Source organism: Pteropus medius, unplaced genomic scaffold (assembly GCF_902729225.1).
Source record: "Pteropus medius unplaced genomic scaffold, Ma_sr-lr_union100, whole genome shotgun sequence".
Classification (NCBI taxonomy): domain Eukaryota; kingdom Metazoa; phylum Chordata; class Mammalia; order Chiroptera; family Pteropodidae; genus Pteropus; species Pteropus medius.
Window position 1 is genome coordinate 1,400,765 of NW_024342470.1, and position 21,304 is coordinate 1,422,068.

At 34.6% G+C, this 21,304-nt stretch overlaps 1 protein-coding gene across 1 annotated transcript in view; it reads right to left on the reverse strand.

Moving 5' to 3' along the window:
- The window catches only part of STK33 (serine/threonine kinase 33), a 119,793-nt gene that overhangs the window by 38,834 nt on the left and 59,655 nt on the right, over positions 1–21,304 (reverse strand). Inside the window, exons 2-5 of the mRNA XM_039863525.1 lie at positions 13,535–13,648; positions 9,234–9,347; positions 6,886–6,990; positions 2,252–2,390 (exon numbers count right to left, since the gene is read on the reverse strand). Coding sequence (XP_039719459.1) covers positions 2,252–2,390; positions 6,886–6,990; positions 9,234–9,347; positions 13,535–13,558 — 382 coding nt within the window. The 5' untranslated portion in view covers positions 13,559–13,648. The remainder of the gene's footprint in view (positions 1–2,251; positions 2,391–6,885; positions 6,991–9,233; positions 9,348–13,534; positions 13,649–21,304) is intronic.

Genomic DNA, 21,304 nt, shown 5'->3' on the forward strand with positions numbered 1-21,304 from the left:
TTAATATATCTTTATAATATATTTTGATTCTTGGCAGGGCAAATCTCCTTCCTGCCTCTATTGCTCTTCTTTTTCATTGTTTTCTTTGATGTTCTCACTTATTTCAGAATAATTTTATCATGTTCCATTAAAAATCCTGTTAAAATTTGTTTTGAATTATACCAAATTTACAGCTTAATGTGGGAGAATTGACATTAGCATAATATTAAGCCTTGGTTTCTTGTCCTTGCAAAAACTGTTGCTTTCTGCCTGGAGAGCCTTCCTTCTTTCCATCTGAGTTAGTATTCCTCAGCTCAAGTTCTGATGCTCCCCTGCCTTTCCAAAACAAATGAAGCTCTTTTACACCTATGCTCCTTGCACTTTATGTCTCTCTATTAGAGAAATTATCATGTTGAATTATAATTTCTTTTCTATACTCAATCTCCCAGCAGCTGAATTCCTTGAGAGGCAGGGACCTTGCCTTTTAATCTTTAACTCTAGGACGGACCATGATGCAGTAGGTGCTCAGGAAATACCTGCTGAATAGAACCCTTGGGTTCTAGTATCAGCTCTGACACACCTAACCATGTCACTTCACCTCTCTGGAACAAAACGTGTTTCTCATTTTTAAAATGAGAAGGTTCCAAAGTCACATGTAAGCCAAACTAATCTTGAAAGAAAAAAAAGGGGGGAGCATGAAGAAAAGCAGCAGCCGTAACACCAAAGAACGGTAAAGCAATTAGAATAATTTTTAAATGTGGATTTTAAAGTAGTGAAACTATTCTGTATGATACAATGATAGATACATGTCATTCATTATACACTGGTCAAAACCCATAGAATGTACAACAGCAAGAGTGAATCCTAATGTAAACTATTGACTTTGGGTGATAATGATGTGCCAGTGTAGGTTCACCACTTGTAACAAATGTCCCTTTTGGTAGGGGGTGGGGGGTGCTGATAATGGGGGAGACTGTGCATTTGTGGGCAGGGAGTATGCAGGTATTCCCCACTTTTCAAAAGTTCATGTTCTGCCCCTTACTTTTATAAAAGACATACATTAGTACCTCTTTTCACTAACTGAAAGAAATCCAAAGAGGATTTTTGTTTTACAAAAAAAAAAAAAAAGCAAAAAATGAAAATAGCAATCAGTGTTTGTTTTGAGTGAGCCTGTATAAAAGCAGCTCACACCCTGATCAGGGAGAGTGGCACCGCCAAGCTCCTTTCTTGGGAACTACACCCAGCATCTCAGCATCAGGCCACCATAGCTTTGAACTGTGTTTGTGAGCATGTGTGCTTTACCTCGATTTGTTTCGTGTATTCATTAGCAAGAAGGTATCTGAAAAGCCTATGAGAGCTCATAAGGGTATTACATTTTGGATAAAACTGGATGTAATTAAGCATTTCAATCATGGTAAATGAAATAAAGATATTGTGCCTCCGCTAAACTTGCCTGCACCCACTATTTACACCATTTACATACAGAGATAAAGAAAGCTGCCTAAGTTACTGTTGGTTATGCTAGTAGCACAGTGATGTCTTTTAGTTGGTATTCAGTAACGGATAAAATGGAAAGTCATTTGCTTGAGTGGATTGGTGGCTGTACAAAGCATGGTGTGTATTTATCATATTATTCCTGCTTTTACTATATGTTAGTATTATTTTAGGTGTTATTTGGTACAATTTGGTAGGTTACTTTTTGAGTCTGGGAATACCCAAAAAATGTTCCATATAAATTAATGGTAATTCTTTGCTTTATGCCGTATCAGTTTACGAACGTTTTCATTAGAACCCTCTGCTTTCAGATAGTGGGGAAAACATTTATGGGAAATCTCTGTAACTTCTGCTCAATTTTGCTGTGAACCTAACACTGCTCTAAAAAAAAGAAAGAAAGAAAAAGAAAAAAATGCCCAGACACTATAGATTTTTAACATTATTATTAGCATATGTTTCAGAAATTTTACTTTTCTTATTGATGTGTCTAGTTTTGATCTGATAATAAGAGCTGCCTTTCAAACTATTAAATAGAAATGTTCGTAACTTCATCCTTGTCCCTTGTCCATATACAATGTAATTGTATACCTGCCTTGTTTCTAATTAAAATGGATCTACAAATAAATATAAAAAGGAAAAAAAATTTTTTTCATTTTTAAATAAAATCTTCCATACGATCATTATTATTGCTGTGACTATGAATCTTGAATACAACTGTCCATAAACAAAAATGATATGTGCATTCATGGAGTCGTGACCTAGATGATCCTCTTCTTACCATTACTGTGAAGATATGCAATAGCTGATGCGAGACTTTGAATGATCCACCTGGTCTCATTCTCTGAGAAATGCCCTTTCCTATCCAGAATTTCCTTGAGTGCTCCATCCTCACAAAGCTCCATTACCAGGTACATTTTCTGGTATTATATATTTAAAAAGAGAAAGAGAGCAAATTATATAGTTGGGGATCTCAAAAATGTTATACATTACATATATAGTAAAAATATGATTACGATCTTAATTTTCAATCTATTCATTCAAAAATACTTATTATCCATCATGTACAAGATATTGTGCAGGATAGTAGAAGAACAAGGAAGCATAAGACATAGCCTTTACCCTCAAAGAGCTCACAGTATAGTTATAATTACAATATCATGTGATAAATATTAATCGACGAGGCATGCCCAAAATGCCATGAGATTACAAAGGAGGGGAGCCTCTGCCTAAAGAATGATAACTGAGGCAGCAAAAATAGAAGCAGGTCTGAATGACTGAATAGGAAGAGATGAGTAGAGAATGTGGGCAAAACACATAGTATTTACAAAGACTCCAAGGCTTCAAACAACACTAACTGTTAAAAGAATAACAAATACCTCAGTGTTAATAGCATTGGGAGTTTGATAGGGCAAAGAAGAGTGGAGTGGTGAGGGGTGAGGCTAGAAGGAACAGATTGATGCCAGATTGTAAAGAGTCTTGGATATCGCACAAAGGAGTTTGGAATTTTTTTCCTGCATGCACTAAGAAGATTTTTAAGCTGGTGTCTGGCTTAGGGAAAGGTGTTTGCTATTATCAATTCTGCATTTCTAAATGAACATTCTAACAGTAACATGGAGCAGGGCTCAGCAAACTTTTTCTGTAAAGGCTAGATTCAGACAGTAAATATTTTCAGCTTTGTGGGCCAAGCAATCTCTTTTGTAACTGCTCAGCTCTGCTGTTATAGCATAAAAGCAGCCATAAGCAACGCGACAAAACTTTACTTATAAACTTTGAAATTTTAGTTCCATATAATTTTCACACGTCATGAAATACTACTTTAAAATTTTTTTCAGCCATTTAAAAATGTAAAAAATCTTAGCTTATGAGCCATAAAAAATAAGCAGCACAGCAGATTTGGCTTGCATGCTGTAGTATGCTGACCTCTGTTTTATAGAGGGTAGATGTGAGGCACAGAATGGAAAGAAGGGGAAGAAGAAAAGGATATGAAAGATACCTAGGAGAAAGAAATAGTGGGTATGAGTGGTAAAAGCCATTTGATAAATGCCTCTTTAATATTTGCTGTTTCTGTTGATGCTATTAAAATCACTTTAGAAATTCCAACAGTCATCTATTGAGTCAAAAAGATTCAGTCAATTAAAAGACAAGTCTTTTTCATACCTATTGCTATTCAGTCACAGAATACCCTCCCTGTCTCCACTCTACTCTGTGCTGCTAGATTTTTGTTGTTTTCAGGATTTTGGGCTCTGATTCTATTCTATAACCCAGAGGTCCCCAACCTTTTTGGCACCAGGAACCGGTGCTCCTATGAGAATCTAATGCCCAGTGATCTGAGGTGGAGCTGAGGCAGTGATGCTAGTTCTGGGGAGTGGCTGCAAATACAGATGAAGCTGTACTTGCTTGCCCACTGCTCGCTTCCTGCTGTGTGGCCTGGTTCCTAACAGGCCACAGATCAGTACCAGTCCACAGCTCAGGGATTGGGGACCCCTGCTATAACCCATACAAATGCAACTTCTGTGTTCAATCAGCAAGCATGAAAACAGGGAGAGAAGGTTAACACCATTTCTTTATAGTCAAAATTCTGATTCGCTAAATCTCAGGATGCTTTAGAATTTCAAAAGCACCTAAAGGGTTCTGCAAAGTCTACCACATAAATAAACTTTTGAACTAGTCCATATTTTTTTTTTTGACTGATAGCACTGTAGGTATTACTGGTACATGAAATGGTAAGAACTATTTAGAAGGAAAATTACTTTAGCAGTGCTTACAATATAAATTGATGTCAATTTTAAATATGAAAGTTGATAAAAATTACATCGACAAAAGTTTTTTTAAAGTCTTTTATAATTAATTATTAGAAATAATTGTGTAAATCTGGATAACATCTGGACTCACAAGAAACCATAACATAATCATACTAGATGATCAGTACTCATACCATAGCCTAACCAATCAGGTAGCAACTTCCGGTAATGCTTAAGATGGCTTCAGTGGAACCTCTAGGCATCTGTGTGAGTTGAGGATCGGGGGAAAGCATATCTGACCTATGTGAGTTAAGGGCAAGCAACACACAGAAGAGGCAATCACAGAGGATGGTTTCCTTTGCCTTCAAACTATTCTTGATTTGGACCTTTACTTGTGCTCATGATAGAGTAACAGAGACCAGACTTACCCTCCCTCCTGAAACAACTAAGGAATAGACAAAATATATGAAAGAACAATTTTCAGATATTAGACATTAGACAAGATAGGGAAGTGATCCCTGAGAGAGGGGAAACACATGAGACAAGCCCCACGATTATGTCTGGAAAGAGTTTCCAGGCCACAGAGCAGGGAGAGGGAATCCAAACAGAGTCCATCAGCCTCTGTGAACTGAGAAGATGGAGCTGAGAGTCCAGGAAGCCCAAGGCAACTGAAGTTCACAGGGCAGAGTATCAAAGAAGAGAAAGCTGCACATAGCAAAAGCTCCAGATATTTGCAGAGGGCTACCCTCGAGTCTTCAGCCAAGTACTAATTAGCACATGTATATGAGGAAACTACAGGAAGCTAGGAAGAGAACTCTGCAAAAGGAGCAGAGGGAACAATCACTGGAGCTTGTGCCTGGCCAGAAGAGTTTGTATCTCATTAGTCAGAGTGGAAAATCTCCTAATTCATGGGGCACTGGGTACAGTACTCAGAAGGGTCTTACTTCATTAGTGGGAAAAAATTAGCCCTAGACCAAAGGTGCTCCGGTACCACCTAACAAAACTTAAAGCAAGCTTCAAAAGCATCAAACTGTTTCCAAGTAACTTAAGTAAATTCTAAAATAAAGATAAAGAATAGTTATAAGAATATAAAAATACCCAACATCCAATAAAATCTTAACAGGTATATAAAGCAGGAATATATAACCTGTAATGAAGGAAAAAATCGATCAATTGAAACTGACCTTAGAAATGACACACATGATAGAATTAGAAGAAAAAGACATTTTAAAATATAAGTGTATTTTAAAAAGAGGAAATATTGACCCAAGTAAAATTTCCATTGGAACAGACAGACAAAAAATATGATGCTACAGAAAAAGAGACCACTGAATCTGAAAACGTTGCAATAAAAACTGTGCTAAATGAAACAGGACAGAAAAAAAAAAAGATTGAAAAAATAAACAGAGCATCAGTAAGCTGTGGACAATATTAAGCAATCTAACATGTGTCCTTGGAGTCCCAAAAGTGGGAAAAGGCAGAAAAAATAATTTAAAAAATAACGGCTAGAAATTTCCTAAATTTGATGAACACTGTAAACTCACAGATCCAAGAAGCTCCATGAAATCCAAGTACAAAGAAACATGAAGAAAACTAAACCAAAGCACAACATAATCAAATTCCTTAAAACTGATGATTAGAAGCAAAACTATTCTAAGAAGATTTAAGGATAAAAGAAATGACAACGCTAAGACTTAAGAGTAAAGAAGACTTCTGGCATCACTGCCACGTACTGCTCCATAAAGGATAACTATGGTCTTTAATAGTTATTAAGCACTCCTAAAGAGTCAAGGTAATACATAAAACAAATTGACTATTACTGCCTTAGAGACTGGCAAAGGAAACAAAGGACAATAGTTTACGTTTAATGAGACAGATGCCATTTTCCCATTTAATCATTTGTCAAGCAAATGGGGTCAATACTATTTTTAAACCCATTTTACAAACGAGGAAACTGAGGGATAGAGAGGTTGAGTAACTTGTCATAGCTAATAAGTCTCATAGCTAATAAGTGGTGGAGCCAGGATTCAAACGCACAGGCAATCTGACTCCAGAGTCCACATGCCTAACCATAGTTTTCATACTGCCTCCACGCAGAGAAACACCCAAGCCCACTGGCACTGCTAAACAATATGGAGGCAGAATGGCAAATCCCCAGGCTTCGGAACAACTCTAAATGAAAATTATAGGCATTCAAAGAGAAAAATAACTTCTAGGGAAGAAGGAAGATTAAACACGTTGGCAAGACACAGATGACAAAACATCTACATAGTGACAAATATACCCATGCTAACACTTTATTATAAAGCTAAACTTGCAAAATTAAGACAATATTCCAAGAGACTCTAATGGAGAAATCAAGGACCAAGCAAAAGGAAAGCCACCTCTAAGGAAGTTTTAATCGCTAATCAGTTGTGTATGAAGTTGTTTCAGTTTTAAACATTTGTTTTCAACATGCCACCCAGAAATATCACTAAAGCCATCAATCTAATCATCAGACACCTAATTATACAATCAATAATAAAAGTCCTGTGGAATGCTCTCATCAATCTCCAGTGACAGACTCATGCCAAGGACATGAGCAACTGTGCCCAGAGGGATTACTTCAGAAGGGAATGATGTTCATTTTGTAATAACAACTTTTAAAGTGCAGTGCCTGATAAAGCTTTACCTTTGGCGTCTCAAACACTTGTTCCAGATGTATGATGTGTTCGTGTTTCACACATTTTAGGATGCTCACCTCTCGTTCAAGTAACTTTAGAGCAGAGCTTCCAGCCTTAAATAATGAAGAAACATAGATTTCACATATAATTGTCACTACTACATACCTCAGTATAAAAGTTACAGTTATTCTTATTTTTTTCCCCATAGTTTCTTGAGAAGTTTCTTTTTGAAAAGGTAGCATGATAAAATTAAATTATACTCCTTCTTTCCTTTGTCCAATTTTATGTTACATGTAATTTGGTTTCAAACTACTTCTGTTTATTGAACTGTTTCTATAAATTAACTACAACGTGGTCTCTGTCCCCTCAAAAAATTATTCCAATTTTTAATATGCTTTTTGGTATTTCTTTCAAAATCATATTGATCCTTTGATGTTAGCATAATAAAAACAAAATCTACTTTCCAAGGACATCAATTGGAGAAGATAAAAACAAAATGTTTTATCTGTTTTGTTTTGTTTTATTTATATATATATGTATCAAAAGAAACAATATACAGTAAGATTCTACACTTAGCCCTGCATTATATCACTTCCTGGTTTCTAGGCCTCAAAAAATTAACTGAGAGAAAGAGAAATGCAAATGTCGCCTTCTAACCAACCTAACTCCAACTTCATCTCCTTACATGTAACTGTTAACCATACCTGACAGCAAAAGGTAAAGGCAAGAACACCCCAGGGAACACAGGCCTTCAATCAAGGTGTAAGTAATTAACTTTCTACAATGTCATCTAAGAAATTCTAGAAAGACTTTTCCACCCTCACCACCACAACCACCACCCTAATCATCCACCACCACTACTGACATCTAAATTACCATCATTATTTGCAGATAAGCATTGTGCTCATCCACATAAAGATATTCCTGAAAGGGATAACAAAGGTCTTATCCCTCCCTTGTCTTCCAGACCGCCCCACTCCATGTTTGGGAAAGCACAGATAATACCCTAAAGGGCTGAAAACGGACTGATCATAAAGCAATCTTTATCCAGTTAAAATTTCACCCGGGGTCATTTCTGCTTCCGATTACCTTTACCCTTTAACCTTTACCATCTCAGCAATGAGCAGGAAACCACTTACCCACTATGTCCTATCCTATAAGATGAAAATCACATTTTAAGGTTATTCTAGAGGGTTAAGAGAAATAACTACTGTGAGGAATGAATTTCTGTCCAGATTAGATATGGAAGTTACCACAATTTCTCCTAAAATCCACCTCAATTCTGTTTCAATCTCCTTCCCCAAATGGCTTGTCCAGTATATAATACAGTAATATATTGTCTAATTCATATTGACTATATAATTTTATTTTACTATCTTAGTGTCCAGTATACTCTCAGCATCAAATATGTGTACAAGATTACGAATTCCTAAAGTTGCAAGTAGGTATCCTAACAATGTAACCCTAAAATCTAACCCCTTACCCTACGTGATGCCAAAGGGGCAAAGGAAATAATACCCCACACAGCACCATGGTTCTAAAATTCTGAAGATTTCTAGGAAAGCTCTAGATCTCTCTTTATTAAGATTTATATGTCACTTTAATAATCTTTAAGGAGAAATGGTACATAATTTGCTATAGTTTGTTTTAAAGAATACATAAAACCTACTATTTCATTTTGTAAATGTAATATTTATCATTAAGAAGCTAAGGAAAAAACACCAGAATGTTTTTTCCCAGGCACGGCAACTTTTAAAAAGTTGATGAAATGATCGGGGGTAAGACCTGAAGACTTAAGACTCTCCCTTAAAGAGAAGCTCAGTCATTGCCCAGTCAAAAGAAATCCAGTGAGGAATTCAATGGCAACAGGTAAATTGTAGATAGTTGAGGAAAAAGTGGTTTGAACTGAAAGAGCAGGTAGAATTAATAAAAAGAGAATAAACTAACAATGAGGAAAAGAGAATCAAGGAAAGGAGAGAATAGGAGAACAGTATAGCAGAACCACATCAGGAGAGAGTCCCAGGGCTCATTTCTGGTTAAAGACATCTCTTGCCAGTAGCCCTACATTTATACATGCTGATAATCAGAACTTCCCTTCAACTCACTCTGGTAAACTCTACTTATATTTGGTTATATTGGTTCTGTTCGTTATCCTTTCCTTTGCTTTTTCCAGATGGAACTTGTCTACCTGAGTTCAAGAACTGGTCCCTTCCCAGAGAGCTAGAGAAATGCCCACTCTTCTCTAGAGGAACAGCCCACAGGGTCAGAGGCAGTTACGTTAATGTGAAAAACTGCACTGACTACCCCATCCTGCCCTGGTGCTGTGCCCCAGTATGATGCTGCTAATACGCCTTACCTTATCTTTGTTCACTTTTTTAATTGCCCACTTAATTTCTGTTTCCTTGTCTGTAGCTTCAAACACCATTCCAAAGCTCCCTTGTCCCAATATTCTTCCAAAAGTATAGATTCCCTGGATAAAAAATAGGAGTACCTTTGTCTCTTTCTGCCATTTATTAGGTATTAAATATGAGCACATAATATTGACAGAGATCTACCCAAGGGAAGAGAGATTCTGCTCCAGGGTAAAATCAAATAGAAGATACCACATATTTGCTTCAATATTAATAAACACATCTTAATTAAACAAAAATAAATTTTGATGAATTTCATTAAATGTCCTTTGGAGGAAAACCATAAAAATCCTAATGGGGAAATGTGGAAAACCTCAAAAGTATAAAAATGAATCTCTTACAAACTATAATATTAATGAAATATCTTCATAAGAAAAAGGAAAAATTGAGTATGAATATATATACATATATATGGGTATAAAACACATTCATGCCCAAAATTATCCCAAACGCTGAGAGTTTTGCAAAATTAACACATATTAACCATTGAACAACCACTTTCTGGTTTACCAAGTAATACTTTTTCTTTATCTTCATTATTTCTATTAAAAATCACTTTTATTGTTTTATTCTTCTTGTTTTAGAAAAAGCAATATGGACAGAAATTTTAATATAAATCAGCACAGAGAAGAAAATAAAAACCATTTGCAGTAACACCAACCAGACCAAGAATCCTTCCGCTTATCATTTAATGTCTGCTCACACAGACAGAATGCACTGGTCTTACCAACACCAGCATTCTGCTTCATACTGTAAAACAATGAACAAGTAACTCCTATACACTTTCATTTCTTGTAGATTTGGTTAGGGAGAGTCAGTCTCCCTGATCCAAACCAACTCTAGGCATTAACAAGAGTTTCTGGACCTTGAGAGTGTTTCTGGACATGAGAGAACAGCTGAATTTGTGCTACTAGGTGACACCTCTGTTGGGGCAGCCAGCCAAAGCATTCCCTAGAGATGCTACTCTGTTTCTCTGTGTGACCCACCTTCACCTTCACCATGCAAAAGGTAAATTAGCTGCTAGTTTTCATATTTTCTACTGCTTACATTCCTTTCCCACTTTTGTAAAAGAAGATTCAATGCTCAAATAATTATTTACCTCTTTCACACGGGGCTTTCCTGCCTCACTCTGCACTGTGGTCATTGTTCCTTTATTTTGACTTTCTTCAGCATGAATGCATAGATCCTCAAACACTATAACTACTCTTTTGCTTATAAATGTTTTCACTCATTTTTTTCCCCAAGATGGTCTAGAAGCTCCTTTAAAAACTGTTTCTTTTGTATCCTTTAAAAAGCTTACCTTGAAACCTTGCATGCAAAATATTCATGTTTAGTGCGTGTTGGGGAAGGGATAAAAGAAAGGGTAAGGAAGGAGAGAGCAAGGGAGGGGAGGAAGAAAGGAGAGAGGGAAGAGAGTAAAGGAAGGATGGTAAGGAGGAAGGAAAATGAGACGGAGAAGGAAAGACAGGAGGAAAGAGAAAGAAAGAGAGGGGAAGGGAGGGAAGGAGAGAGGAAGAGAGAAGGAGAGGGGAGTGGAAAGGAACAAAAGAGAAGAAAAAAGTGTTCGGCTTCAACATGTTAGACTGTCCTTAGTTCCTTGTGATGTATACTTTGGGGACTACAAAGATGAATAAAACATAATTCCTGTTTTCTCAGAATTTGTAATCTACTCAAGAGATAAGATTATTACATAAGTCATAAAATTTTAAGTTAAAAATAAAGTACAAAATGACATTGGAGCCAGAGACCAGAACCAAAACGCTGAGAGAATAAGGGAAAACATTATGAAAGAAGTGGTTTCTGAGACTAGCTTGTAGGGGAACAAAGGCAAAAAAATAGAGATTTTTTTTTTCTGTAATCCAAGCAAGGCAAGAAAGATATTCCAGAGGGATAGCAGTGCAAATGTGGAATGAATGAGTGAATTGATAAATGAATGAATCAGTCAATAAATCCAGTTAGCAAGCCAGCCAGTCAGGAACCTACTATATATACACATATTTAAGAGAAATGACAGACTGAGTATGTGGAGTTGGGCCCTGGAGGAGGAGCTCCAGATTTATGGTCTTGAATATTGCAAAGGAAGACTCCTAGACCCACGCAGGGCACATCCTGCCCAGATGATTGTTTTCAAATGACTTATAATTATTTTGGCTCCTCCCTCTTCCCCCTACCACTTAATAGGGAGATTAAAGTCAGAAAACTAAGATAATTAAAATAAGAAAAAATATTTTATTTTTATTATCTTTATATGCAACTCTGAACTACATATTATATAGAATGAGTTAAATAGGAATTTATTTTTTTAATTTATCATGGTTTAATTCATGATTATTTTGCATGTAGCAATATGGGCTAAGCCAGAAGACCTACCAACTTCACATCCTTCTAAAATTAAAATATGTCTCTTATTTTCTTTTGACAAAAACATTATATATTCACCTTTTTAAAAAGTTAGAAGATACAGATAAGCAAAAGGAAGAAAATAAAAAACTAAAATGGAAGACCCCAGTCTCATCTCATGGTTAACCACTATTCAAAACTTGAATTATATTCTTCCAAATCTTCTATGTATGTACGATGTTTGTGTATTTAAAAAAAACCATTCACATGCCTATAAAACACAAATAAGGCTATGTTCAGTTATCTCATACCTACATTATTAATTTCTAGTATTTCTACTTTGTAAAATTAAATCTGAATTTAAATGTCATTTTCCCACAGAACAAAACAGTATCAACTCTATAACCAATTCCCCAATTTTCCATTACTTTTAAAAACTAAACTCTCACTTTCTCACTAAACTTCGAGAACCATAAGTTGGACACAGTATTTTAATATTGAGAAATGGGTAATTGCTCAACAAGTTTTTTACAAACTAATTTTTTGCTTCAACTAACTGCTTTGACATCATTACATAGAGGTGAAAATGAGAAAATGACTTCTTGTTTGTATTAAGGGGATGCTATTAAAATAGTAATATAGATCTAGTTTTATTTTTCTGATCATTCCATGGACATAAAAGAAGTCCATGATATAGTGCAGAATGTGAAAGCATGCATGATACAATCCCATCATGAAAATGTTAAAAACATGTGTATGTGAGGGTGCTTAGATAGATGTCTGGAAAGACATTCATCTAAATATTGAGTAGTTATCATTGGGTAGTAGAATTTTGGATGACTGTAACTTCCTTTTTTTATATACTCTTCTGAAATGTTTAAAATCTTTAAATTGAGCAAGTCCATTAAATGGAGGAAGAGAAACTTCAACTATACCAGTTAGGCTATTTCTTGAAATATATGTATTTAGAATATTTTGTAATTTCAAAACAGGAAAAACTGAAAAAATAGGATGATTTAGACATGCATTAAAATGAGGTAAAGGTAATTAATGTTAAAACTGGTTAAATCTGGCTCGTGATTTTTGTTTTCTTCACTATTCTATCTATATTTTCCTAATTTTTCACAACAAACACATTTCGATGAAAGCTCTTATGAGTAAATTTAAAATTCAGTAAATTTGTAGATTTTTAAAAATACAGGCCTTATATTTAAAGGGAGAAGATTTAAACTTTTCAAGTCAGGATTTCTCAGGAAATTTTTCTGATCACTTCAAGTAAACTGCCAAATATCTCTTAAAACAATTTTTTAAAGTTAATAAAATACAATTTTCTTCTTGTAGTTGTTACTGTTGCAGTTCCTTTAATGTTAAAGAACACATTATTTCTAAAATGATACTAATATCTAATTCATATTTGTATGTAATAATTAGAATCCTGAGAAGACTAATAATATTGGTATTCATCTAATCAGAAGCTGCAAAAAATAGAGGGGTCCAAAAGGGAAATTCTGGCCTCTCTACTAGTCATCAAGGAAGTGAACAGCCAAACCATCTCAAATCATCTGGTCTCTCTCTGCATCTTCAGGAGGTCCACACAAAGACTCCACGATTGCCCTCAGCATCAGGCAAGACCCGAAGACCAAAATATTCTCATTTTATCTAATAAAAATGTTATCCATTTTAATTAAAGTCTATTTGGTCCTCTATAAACAGAAAAAAACAAAACAAAACAAAACAATTAGTCTGCATTTTCTGTAGTAAAGACTTTGACATCCTTAAATGATAAATTTCCTCTTTTCTTTCCTTCCTTTCCTTAGAGACTTATTTTTAAATCATTTTTGCCATTCACCATTGACTTAGAAGAAACCTGAATGTTCCTAGTAGCTTCACTTTGCTTTCTATATACCTGAATAGCAGCTCCATTGTCCATCCGTATATGCGGAACTTTTCCTTCTGTAAAGTTGCTCCGACCCCATTGTTGTTGAGATGCCTTTCTCTCTACATTTGAGGTTCTTGAGGGCTTAGACCAAAAAGGAATTAAAAAAACAAAAAGTAACATTAAGATATAACACACTTGTTAACAAAGCAAAATCCTAATTTAGATAATCTGATAAATATTGCATAAAAGATAATTCACTGTCTTTTTCAAATTCTAAGCCCTATTTGATTTGACTCATTAGGCTAAAAGAGACCTTAAGAAGTCACTCATTCTAATTTCCTAAATTCAGGCAAGTGTACCTGATAACCTACATAGAAGATAAATCAGAACTTACTCAGTGATTTTTTAAAATCATGAGAGGGCAACTTCACAGCTTTCTCAATCATCCTTGTTTCAAAACATATCACCTCAAATAGGTTATACATAAAAAATTATTGGCCAGACGTTCACAAAATATGCTTCCAATGAAAATAACATAGTATAGTAACAACTCACTCAGTAATGATGCACTCAGAGACACGTATCTGGCAATAACTATACTGTAATACAAATCAGAAAAAAAGTTTAGGGTGAAAATTTGAAAAAGATACAACTGTGAGGGCTGAGAACCTAATTTTTCTTAAACTTACTGCTCTCTGTCTCCAAAGCTGTGCTATATCGAGTGCAACCTTCCACACTGCCTCTTCTGTATGAAGGGGAATATGCCCACACCAGTCCAACCAGGTAGTCATAGATTGTTTGTAACTAATGCGAACCAATTTTACAGAGTATATTTGATATTCCATCTACATAACCAGAAATTGTCTTAAATAATAATCACCCTATATTTAACCACAACCATAAATCTCATTCTGCATCAGATGAAAAAAAATGCCGCCAAATTCATATATTTAATTCAACTTGAAAACAAATTCATTTCTGTATAAGCCATTTTCAAAAAAGAAGCTAGAACAACATTCCAAATTATTCATAATCCTGGGAAATAGTTAATTTGGGGAGTGTTGGAAACGTTGTAAAAGATATTACTAACTTTGCTCACCTCTTATTTAAGAAAGCAGTTCCTTTAATAGTTAAGAAGGCAATGAATTAGTTGACAAGGGCCCATGGGATATATGCATAAATCCAGGGATGGGATTAGGGAATGGAATTTCAACTTGTGTTGAAAAGTAGAATTTTTTTAAATATTTACCAAATCTTTTTCAGAGGCGTTATCTTTACTGGCTTGTTCTTTTTTTCTCTCCGATGAAATGGAAACGACTGAACTAGAAATGCTTGATGTCTGTGACATTTCCACCACTGACATTGGAGAAAGCCTTGATTTACAGGAACATACACAAAGTACTTCTTTCTGAGAACATTTGGAGCACTTGGGGGATTTTTTACCAAAGCCACTATCAGCCATTTGCTTAACTCTGCGACAAAAGCAACTTGAAAGAAAGCTATTTCCACTGTTTGAGGAAAAAGAGCAGACCGAAAAGGATAAGGTAAGCCGATGGCAAAATCTGTAACTTCCAAATGGTGAGGTCCTTAGGTTAATGATGCACTAGACTTACATTCACGTGAGAGCTGCAGAAAGAAAAGAAATCACCATTTAGAAAATTCTTATCCTATCACCCTTCTAGAAATGAGAGTAAAACTAGCAACTAGCACCAAAACCATCCTGCCCACACATGAAAAATTAATATTTACAATAAAGTTAGATATATTTCTAAAAGCCATTGGATTTTCATCTTTCAAAATTGAATTCTTGAACTTCAGAAATTTTATTTACTTAACAATCAAAAGAATCACCCTATGTTCAGAATTATGAAACTGCTAAAAAGCATAGTCTAAGGAAATCAATTTAGTTGGTTGATATCAAATTTTTAAATGAAATAGAACAGATAATATCGGTATTTTGCATGGATCCTTGGTACGTTCTGTGAAACTTTTAATTATATAAATATATATGTATAAAATGTTGTACATGTGTGCATGTGTATATGTGTACTTGGTCATAGTATAAAATGCATTTCTTTTTTTTATTAAGTTTATTGGGGTAACATTGGTTAATACAATTATATAATTTTCAGGCGTACATTATAATTTGACATCTGTATATTCTACTGTGTGTTTACTACCCAAAGTCCAGTTTCCTTCCGCTACCATATATTTGATCCCGTTTACTCACTTCGCCCTCCCCCTACCCCCTAAATTTGACCCCTTTCAACCGTCTACCTATCCCCTCCTCCCCAACTCCCTACCTTCTGGTAACCACTAGTCTATAGTCCATGTCCATGAGTCTGTTTGTTTCTCCTGTTCATTTGTTGCTTTTAGGTTTATATATGACATATAAGTGATATCATGTGATTTTCAACTTTTTCTGTCTGGCTTATTTTGCTAAGCATGATTTAAAATGTATTTCTTAATGTGGGTTGTGATAAAAAAAAAAGTCTTCAAAATACTGGTGTAAAAGATACATTACTGTGATTTCAAAATTTAAAGCTGGCACTACTTATAATTAGAGAAAATTCATATTACACATGTCTCGCAAAGAGGTAGATTTGATTTTATAATGCTGTCTAATTATAAAAATTCAAAGGAGATATTAGAAATATCCTCATTTTTATACTCAAAGAGCGAAAATATGAAATGGGTGCTATTCTTCCCTGAGTGTAGAACAAGCGTGCCTAGCAGGCTGCCTAACTGGAGTTACTGGCAGCTGGACGGTGGCAAGTTGGAAAGATCTGAGCTGAGGCAGGAGGGAGAAATGGGCTCTGCAGTACACATAATTCTCTGAGAAACTTCCAGAAGTAACTGGGGATACATTATTATGGCTTTGTGCCATACTATTTCAGATATTATTTTAAAGTGTATTTTGTAGTCACAGATTTTGTTGAAAAACAAGGTCAAGCATTTGTAAATTGGGGTGTAGTATTATTATTGTTATTGTGTGTGTGTGTTTACTGGCATCAGTGCATTCTTTTTACCCTCTACTTATATAGAGGGTACTTTTTATACAACTTTTCATTCTTTTGTGTGTGTGTGTGTCAATCAGAAATAGAATATTTTTTTCTAAATATAGTAATATCAAGATGCAGAAAATGAAACTGCAGTCATGGGCAAAAACACATTATTTATTATGCCACCTTGGAAAACTGGTTGGAAATTGTGAAGTTGAGTGTTTATCAAAGCTATTGGTATTTCAGAATGATAGCTTATAATTTAAAGATGAAATTTATTCCAAAGAGCATGAAATCAAAATTGTAATTCACATTTAGACAGCACTTTACATTTGACAAAGCTTTTATTATTTTATTCACCTTAATGTAGTCTTCAATTACAGTTGACATACAATATTATATTAGTTTCAGGTATACAATATAATGATTAGACATTTATACACTTTATGAAGTGCTCACCCCAATAAGTCTAGTATCCATATAACATCATACATAGTTATTACAATATTATTGATTATATTCCCTATGCTGTACTTTACATCCCGGTGACTATTTTAATAATTGGCAATCTGCACTTCTTAATCCCTTTCGCTTTTTTCAACCATACCCCAAGCCACCACCTACTTGGGGACCACCAATTCTCTGTATCTATGAGCTTGTTTCTGTTTTGTTTTGTTAATTATTTTGTTTTTTAGATTCCACATATAAGCGAAATTGTATGGTATTTGTCTTTCTCTTATTTCACTTAATTAATACCTTCTAGGTCCATCCATCTTGTTACAAATGGCAAAATTTCATTCTTTTTTATGGCTGAGTAATATTCCATTGAATATATGAACCACATCTACTTTATCCATTCATCTATCAATGGACACATAAGTTGTTTCCATATCTTGGCTATTGTAAATAATGCTGCAAAGGCCATAGGCATATATCTTTTAGAATTTGTGTTTTGGATTTCTTTTGATAAATACCCAGAAATAGGATTGCCAGGTCATATGGCAGTTCTACATTTAATTTTTTGAAGATGCTCCATGCTTTTTTCCATAAAGGCTGCACAAATTTACAATCCCACCAACAATGCATGCGTCTTACCTTTTCTCCACATCCTACCAACACTTGTTGTTTGTTGATTTATTGATGATAGCCATTCTCACAAGTGTGAAATGATATCTCACTGTGGTTTTGATTTCTATTTCTCTGATGATTAGTTATGTTGAGCACCTTTTCATTTGTATATTGGTCATCTTTCCTCTTTGGAGAAATGTCTGTTCAGGTCCTCTGCCCATTTTTCAATCAGATTTTTTTTTTTGGGGGGGGACTGTTAAGTTGTATAAGTTCCTTATATACCTTGGATTGGATATTAGCCCCATATTGGATGTATCATTGGCAAATATCTTCTCCCATTCAGTAGGTTATCTTTTTGTTTTGTTGAAAGATCCTTCATTGTACAAAAACTTTTTAGTTTAATGTAGTCCCATTTGTTTTTTTCTTTCATTTCCCTTGCCTGGAGAGACATATCCAAAAAAAATATTGCTCAGAGCAATGTCACAGAGTTTACTGCCTATGTTTTCTTCTAGGAATTTTATATTTTCAGATAGTCTAGTTTCATATTTTGCATGTCTCTATCCAGTCTTCCCAACACCACTAATGAAGAAACTGTCTTTACTCCATTGTATATTCTTGCCTCCTTTGTCATAGATTGACCATATTTACATAGGGTTATTTTTGGACTATATTCTGTTCCATTGATCTATGTGTCTGTTTTTATGCCAGCACCATGCTGTTTTGATTACTATAGCCTTGCAGTATAGTTTGATATCAGTAGCCTGATATCTCCAACTTTGTTCTTCTTTCTCAAGATTGCTTTGGCTATTCGGGGTCTTCTGTGGTTTCATATAAATTTTTGGATTATTCTAGTTCTATGAAATCTGTGTTGGTATTTTGATATGGATTGCAGTGAACCTGGAAATCGCTTGGGTAGTATGGACATTTTAATGATGTTAATTCTTCCTATCCATGAGCACAGTATAGCCTTCCATTTATCTGAATCTTTAATTTCTTTCCTTAATGTCTTAGAGTTTTCCAACTATAGACCTTTCACTTCCTTAGTTAAATTTATTCCTAGGTATTTTTTTCTTTTTGATGCAATTGTAAATGGGATTATTTTCTGAATTTTTCTTTCTAGCAGCTCATCAGTGCATGGAAATGCAAACAACTTCTGAATACTAATTTTGAATCCTGCTACTTTACTGAATTCATATATTTGTTCTAATATTTTTTTGATGGTTCTCTATACATAGTGGTTCTCTCTATATAGTAGTATGTCATTTGCAAATAATGACAGTTTTACTTCTTCCTTTCCAACCTGGATGCCTTTTATTTGTTTTTCTTGTCTGATTGATGTGGCTAGGACTTCCAATACTATGTTGAATGAAAGTGGTGAAAGTGAATATCCTTGTCTTGTTCCTGATCGTAAATAAAAAGCTTTCAGCTTTTTACCACTGAGTGTGATGGAAGCTGTGGGTTTGTCATATACGGCCTTTATTATGTTGAGGTATATCCCTTCTATCCCCACTTTGCTGAGAGTTTTTATCATAAATGGATGTTGAATTTTGTCAAATGCTTTTCTGTACCTATTAGTACAATCATATGATTTTTAACCTTTATTTTGTTTATATGGTGTATCATGCTAATTGATTTGCAGATATTGAAGCAAATTTGCATTCCAGGAATAAATCCAACTTGATTATGGTATATGATCTTTTTTAATATATTGCAGAATTCGGTTTGTTAATATTTTTATTGAGAATTTTGCACTTATGTTCATCAGGGATATTGGCCTATAATTCTCTTGTTTTGTAGTGTCTTTGTCTGGTTTTGGTCTCAGGGTAATGCCGGCCTCATAAAATGAATTTGGGAGTCTTCCCGCCTCCTCAGTTTTTCTTGGAACAGTTTGAGGACAGGTGTAAACTGTTTTGAATGTTTGGTAAAATTCAGCTGTGAAGCAATCTGGTCCAGACTTGTTTGTTAAGAGTTTTTTTGTTGTTGTTGTTATTGATTCGATTTCACTAGAAGTTACTAGGCTGTTCATATTTTCTGATTCTTCCTGATTCAGTCTTAGAAGCTTGTATGTTCCTAGAAATTTATCCATTTCTTCCAATTTGTTGGCATATAATTGTTCATACTATTTTCTTATAATCCTTTGCATTTCTGTGGTATTGGTTGTCACTTCTCTTTCATTTCTGATTTTATATTTGGGTGTTCTTTTTTTTCTTACTGAGTCTGACTAAAGGTTTATCAATTTTATTTTTTCAAAGAATCAGCTCTTGGTTTCATTAACCTTTATATTGTATTTTTAGACCCTATTTTACTTATTTCTACTCTGATCTTTATTTCCTTTCTTCTACTCACTTCAGGCTTTGTTTGTTCTGCTTTTCCTAGTTCCTTTAGGTGTAAAGTTAGATTATTATTTTTCTCGTTCTTGAGGTATGCCTCTATTGCTATGAAACTTCCCTCTTAGAACTGTTTTGGCTGTGTCCCATGGATTTGGGGTTATTATGTTTTCATTTTCATTTGTCTCAAGGTATCTTTTGATTTCTTCCTTGATTTCATGGTTAACTCATTCATTGTTTAATAGCATGTTATTTAGTCTCCATGTGTTTGTTTACAGTTTTCTTCTTGTAATTGATTTTAAGTTTCATCTCATTGTGACTGGAGAAGAAACATGATATGACTTCAATCTTCTTAAATTTATTGAGACTTTTTTTATGGCCTAATATGTGGTCTATCCTGGAAAATGTTCCATGTTCACTTGAAAAGAAAGTATATTCTGCTGCTTTTAGGTGAAACATCCTAACAATATCAATTAAGTCCATCTGGTCTAATGTGTCATTTAAAGCCACTGTTTCTTTGTTGACTTTCTGCCCTATCCATTGATGTCAATGGGGTGTTAAAGCCCCCTACTATTATTGTCTTACTGTTGATCTCTCCCTTTCTGTCCATCAATAACTACTTTATATATTTAGGTGCTCCTCTACTGGGTGCATATATGTTTATAAGAGTTATACCTTCTTGTTGGATTGATCCCTTTATCACTATGACAAGCCCTTCTTTGTCTCTTGTTACAGCCCTTGGTTTCAAGTCTTTTTTTTTTTTCATTTCCATTTGTATGATATATCTTTTTCCATTCTTTTACTTCCAGTCTGTGTGTGTCTTTCCATCTGAAGTGGGTCTATTGTAGCCTGCATATGTACAAGTCCTGTTTTTGTTTTGTTTTTTTAATCTCTTTTGGCTAAGAGATTAAAAAAATGTAAATGGAGCATTTAGACCATTACATTTAAAGTAATTTTTGCTAGGTATGAAGTTACTGACATTTTTATCAATTGTTTTCTGATTGTTTTTGTAGTTGTTCTCTGTTCCTTAATTCTCTTGCTGTCTTCTCTTGTACATTGATAAGTTTCTATAGTGTTACGTTTGGATTCCTTTCTCTTTATTTCTTGTATATCTCTTGTAGGTTTTTAGTTCGTGGTTAGCACATGCTTCACACATACCAAACTATGTTTATAGCAGTCTATAAAACTAAGTTGATGGTTTGTTATGTTCAAACACATTCTAAAATCACTACGATTTTTACTCAGCCTAAGGTTTGTTTTTGTATTTATTTTTTACTTTGTGTGTATCCCTTAATTTATTATTGTAAATACACGTGATCTTCCTACTTTTGTCTTCTAACTTTTGTACTACTTTTAAAGTGGGTTGATCCACTGCTTTTGCCTTTGTCAGTGAGAACTTT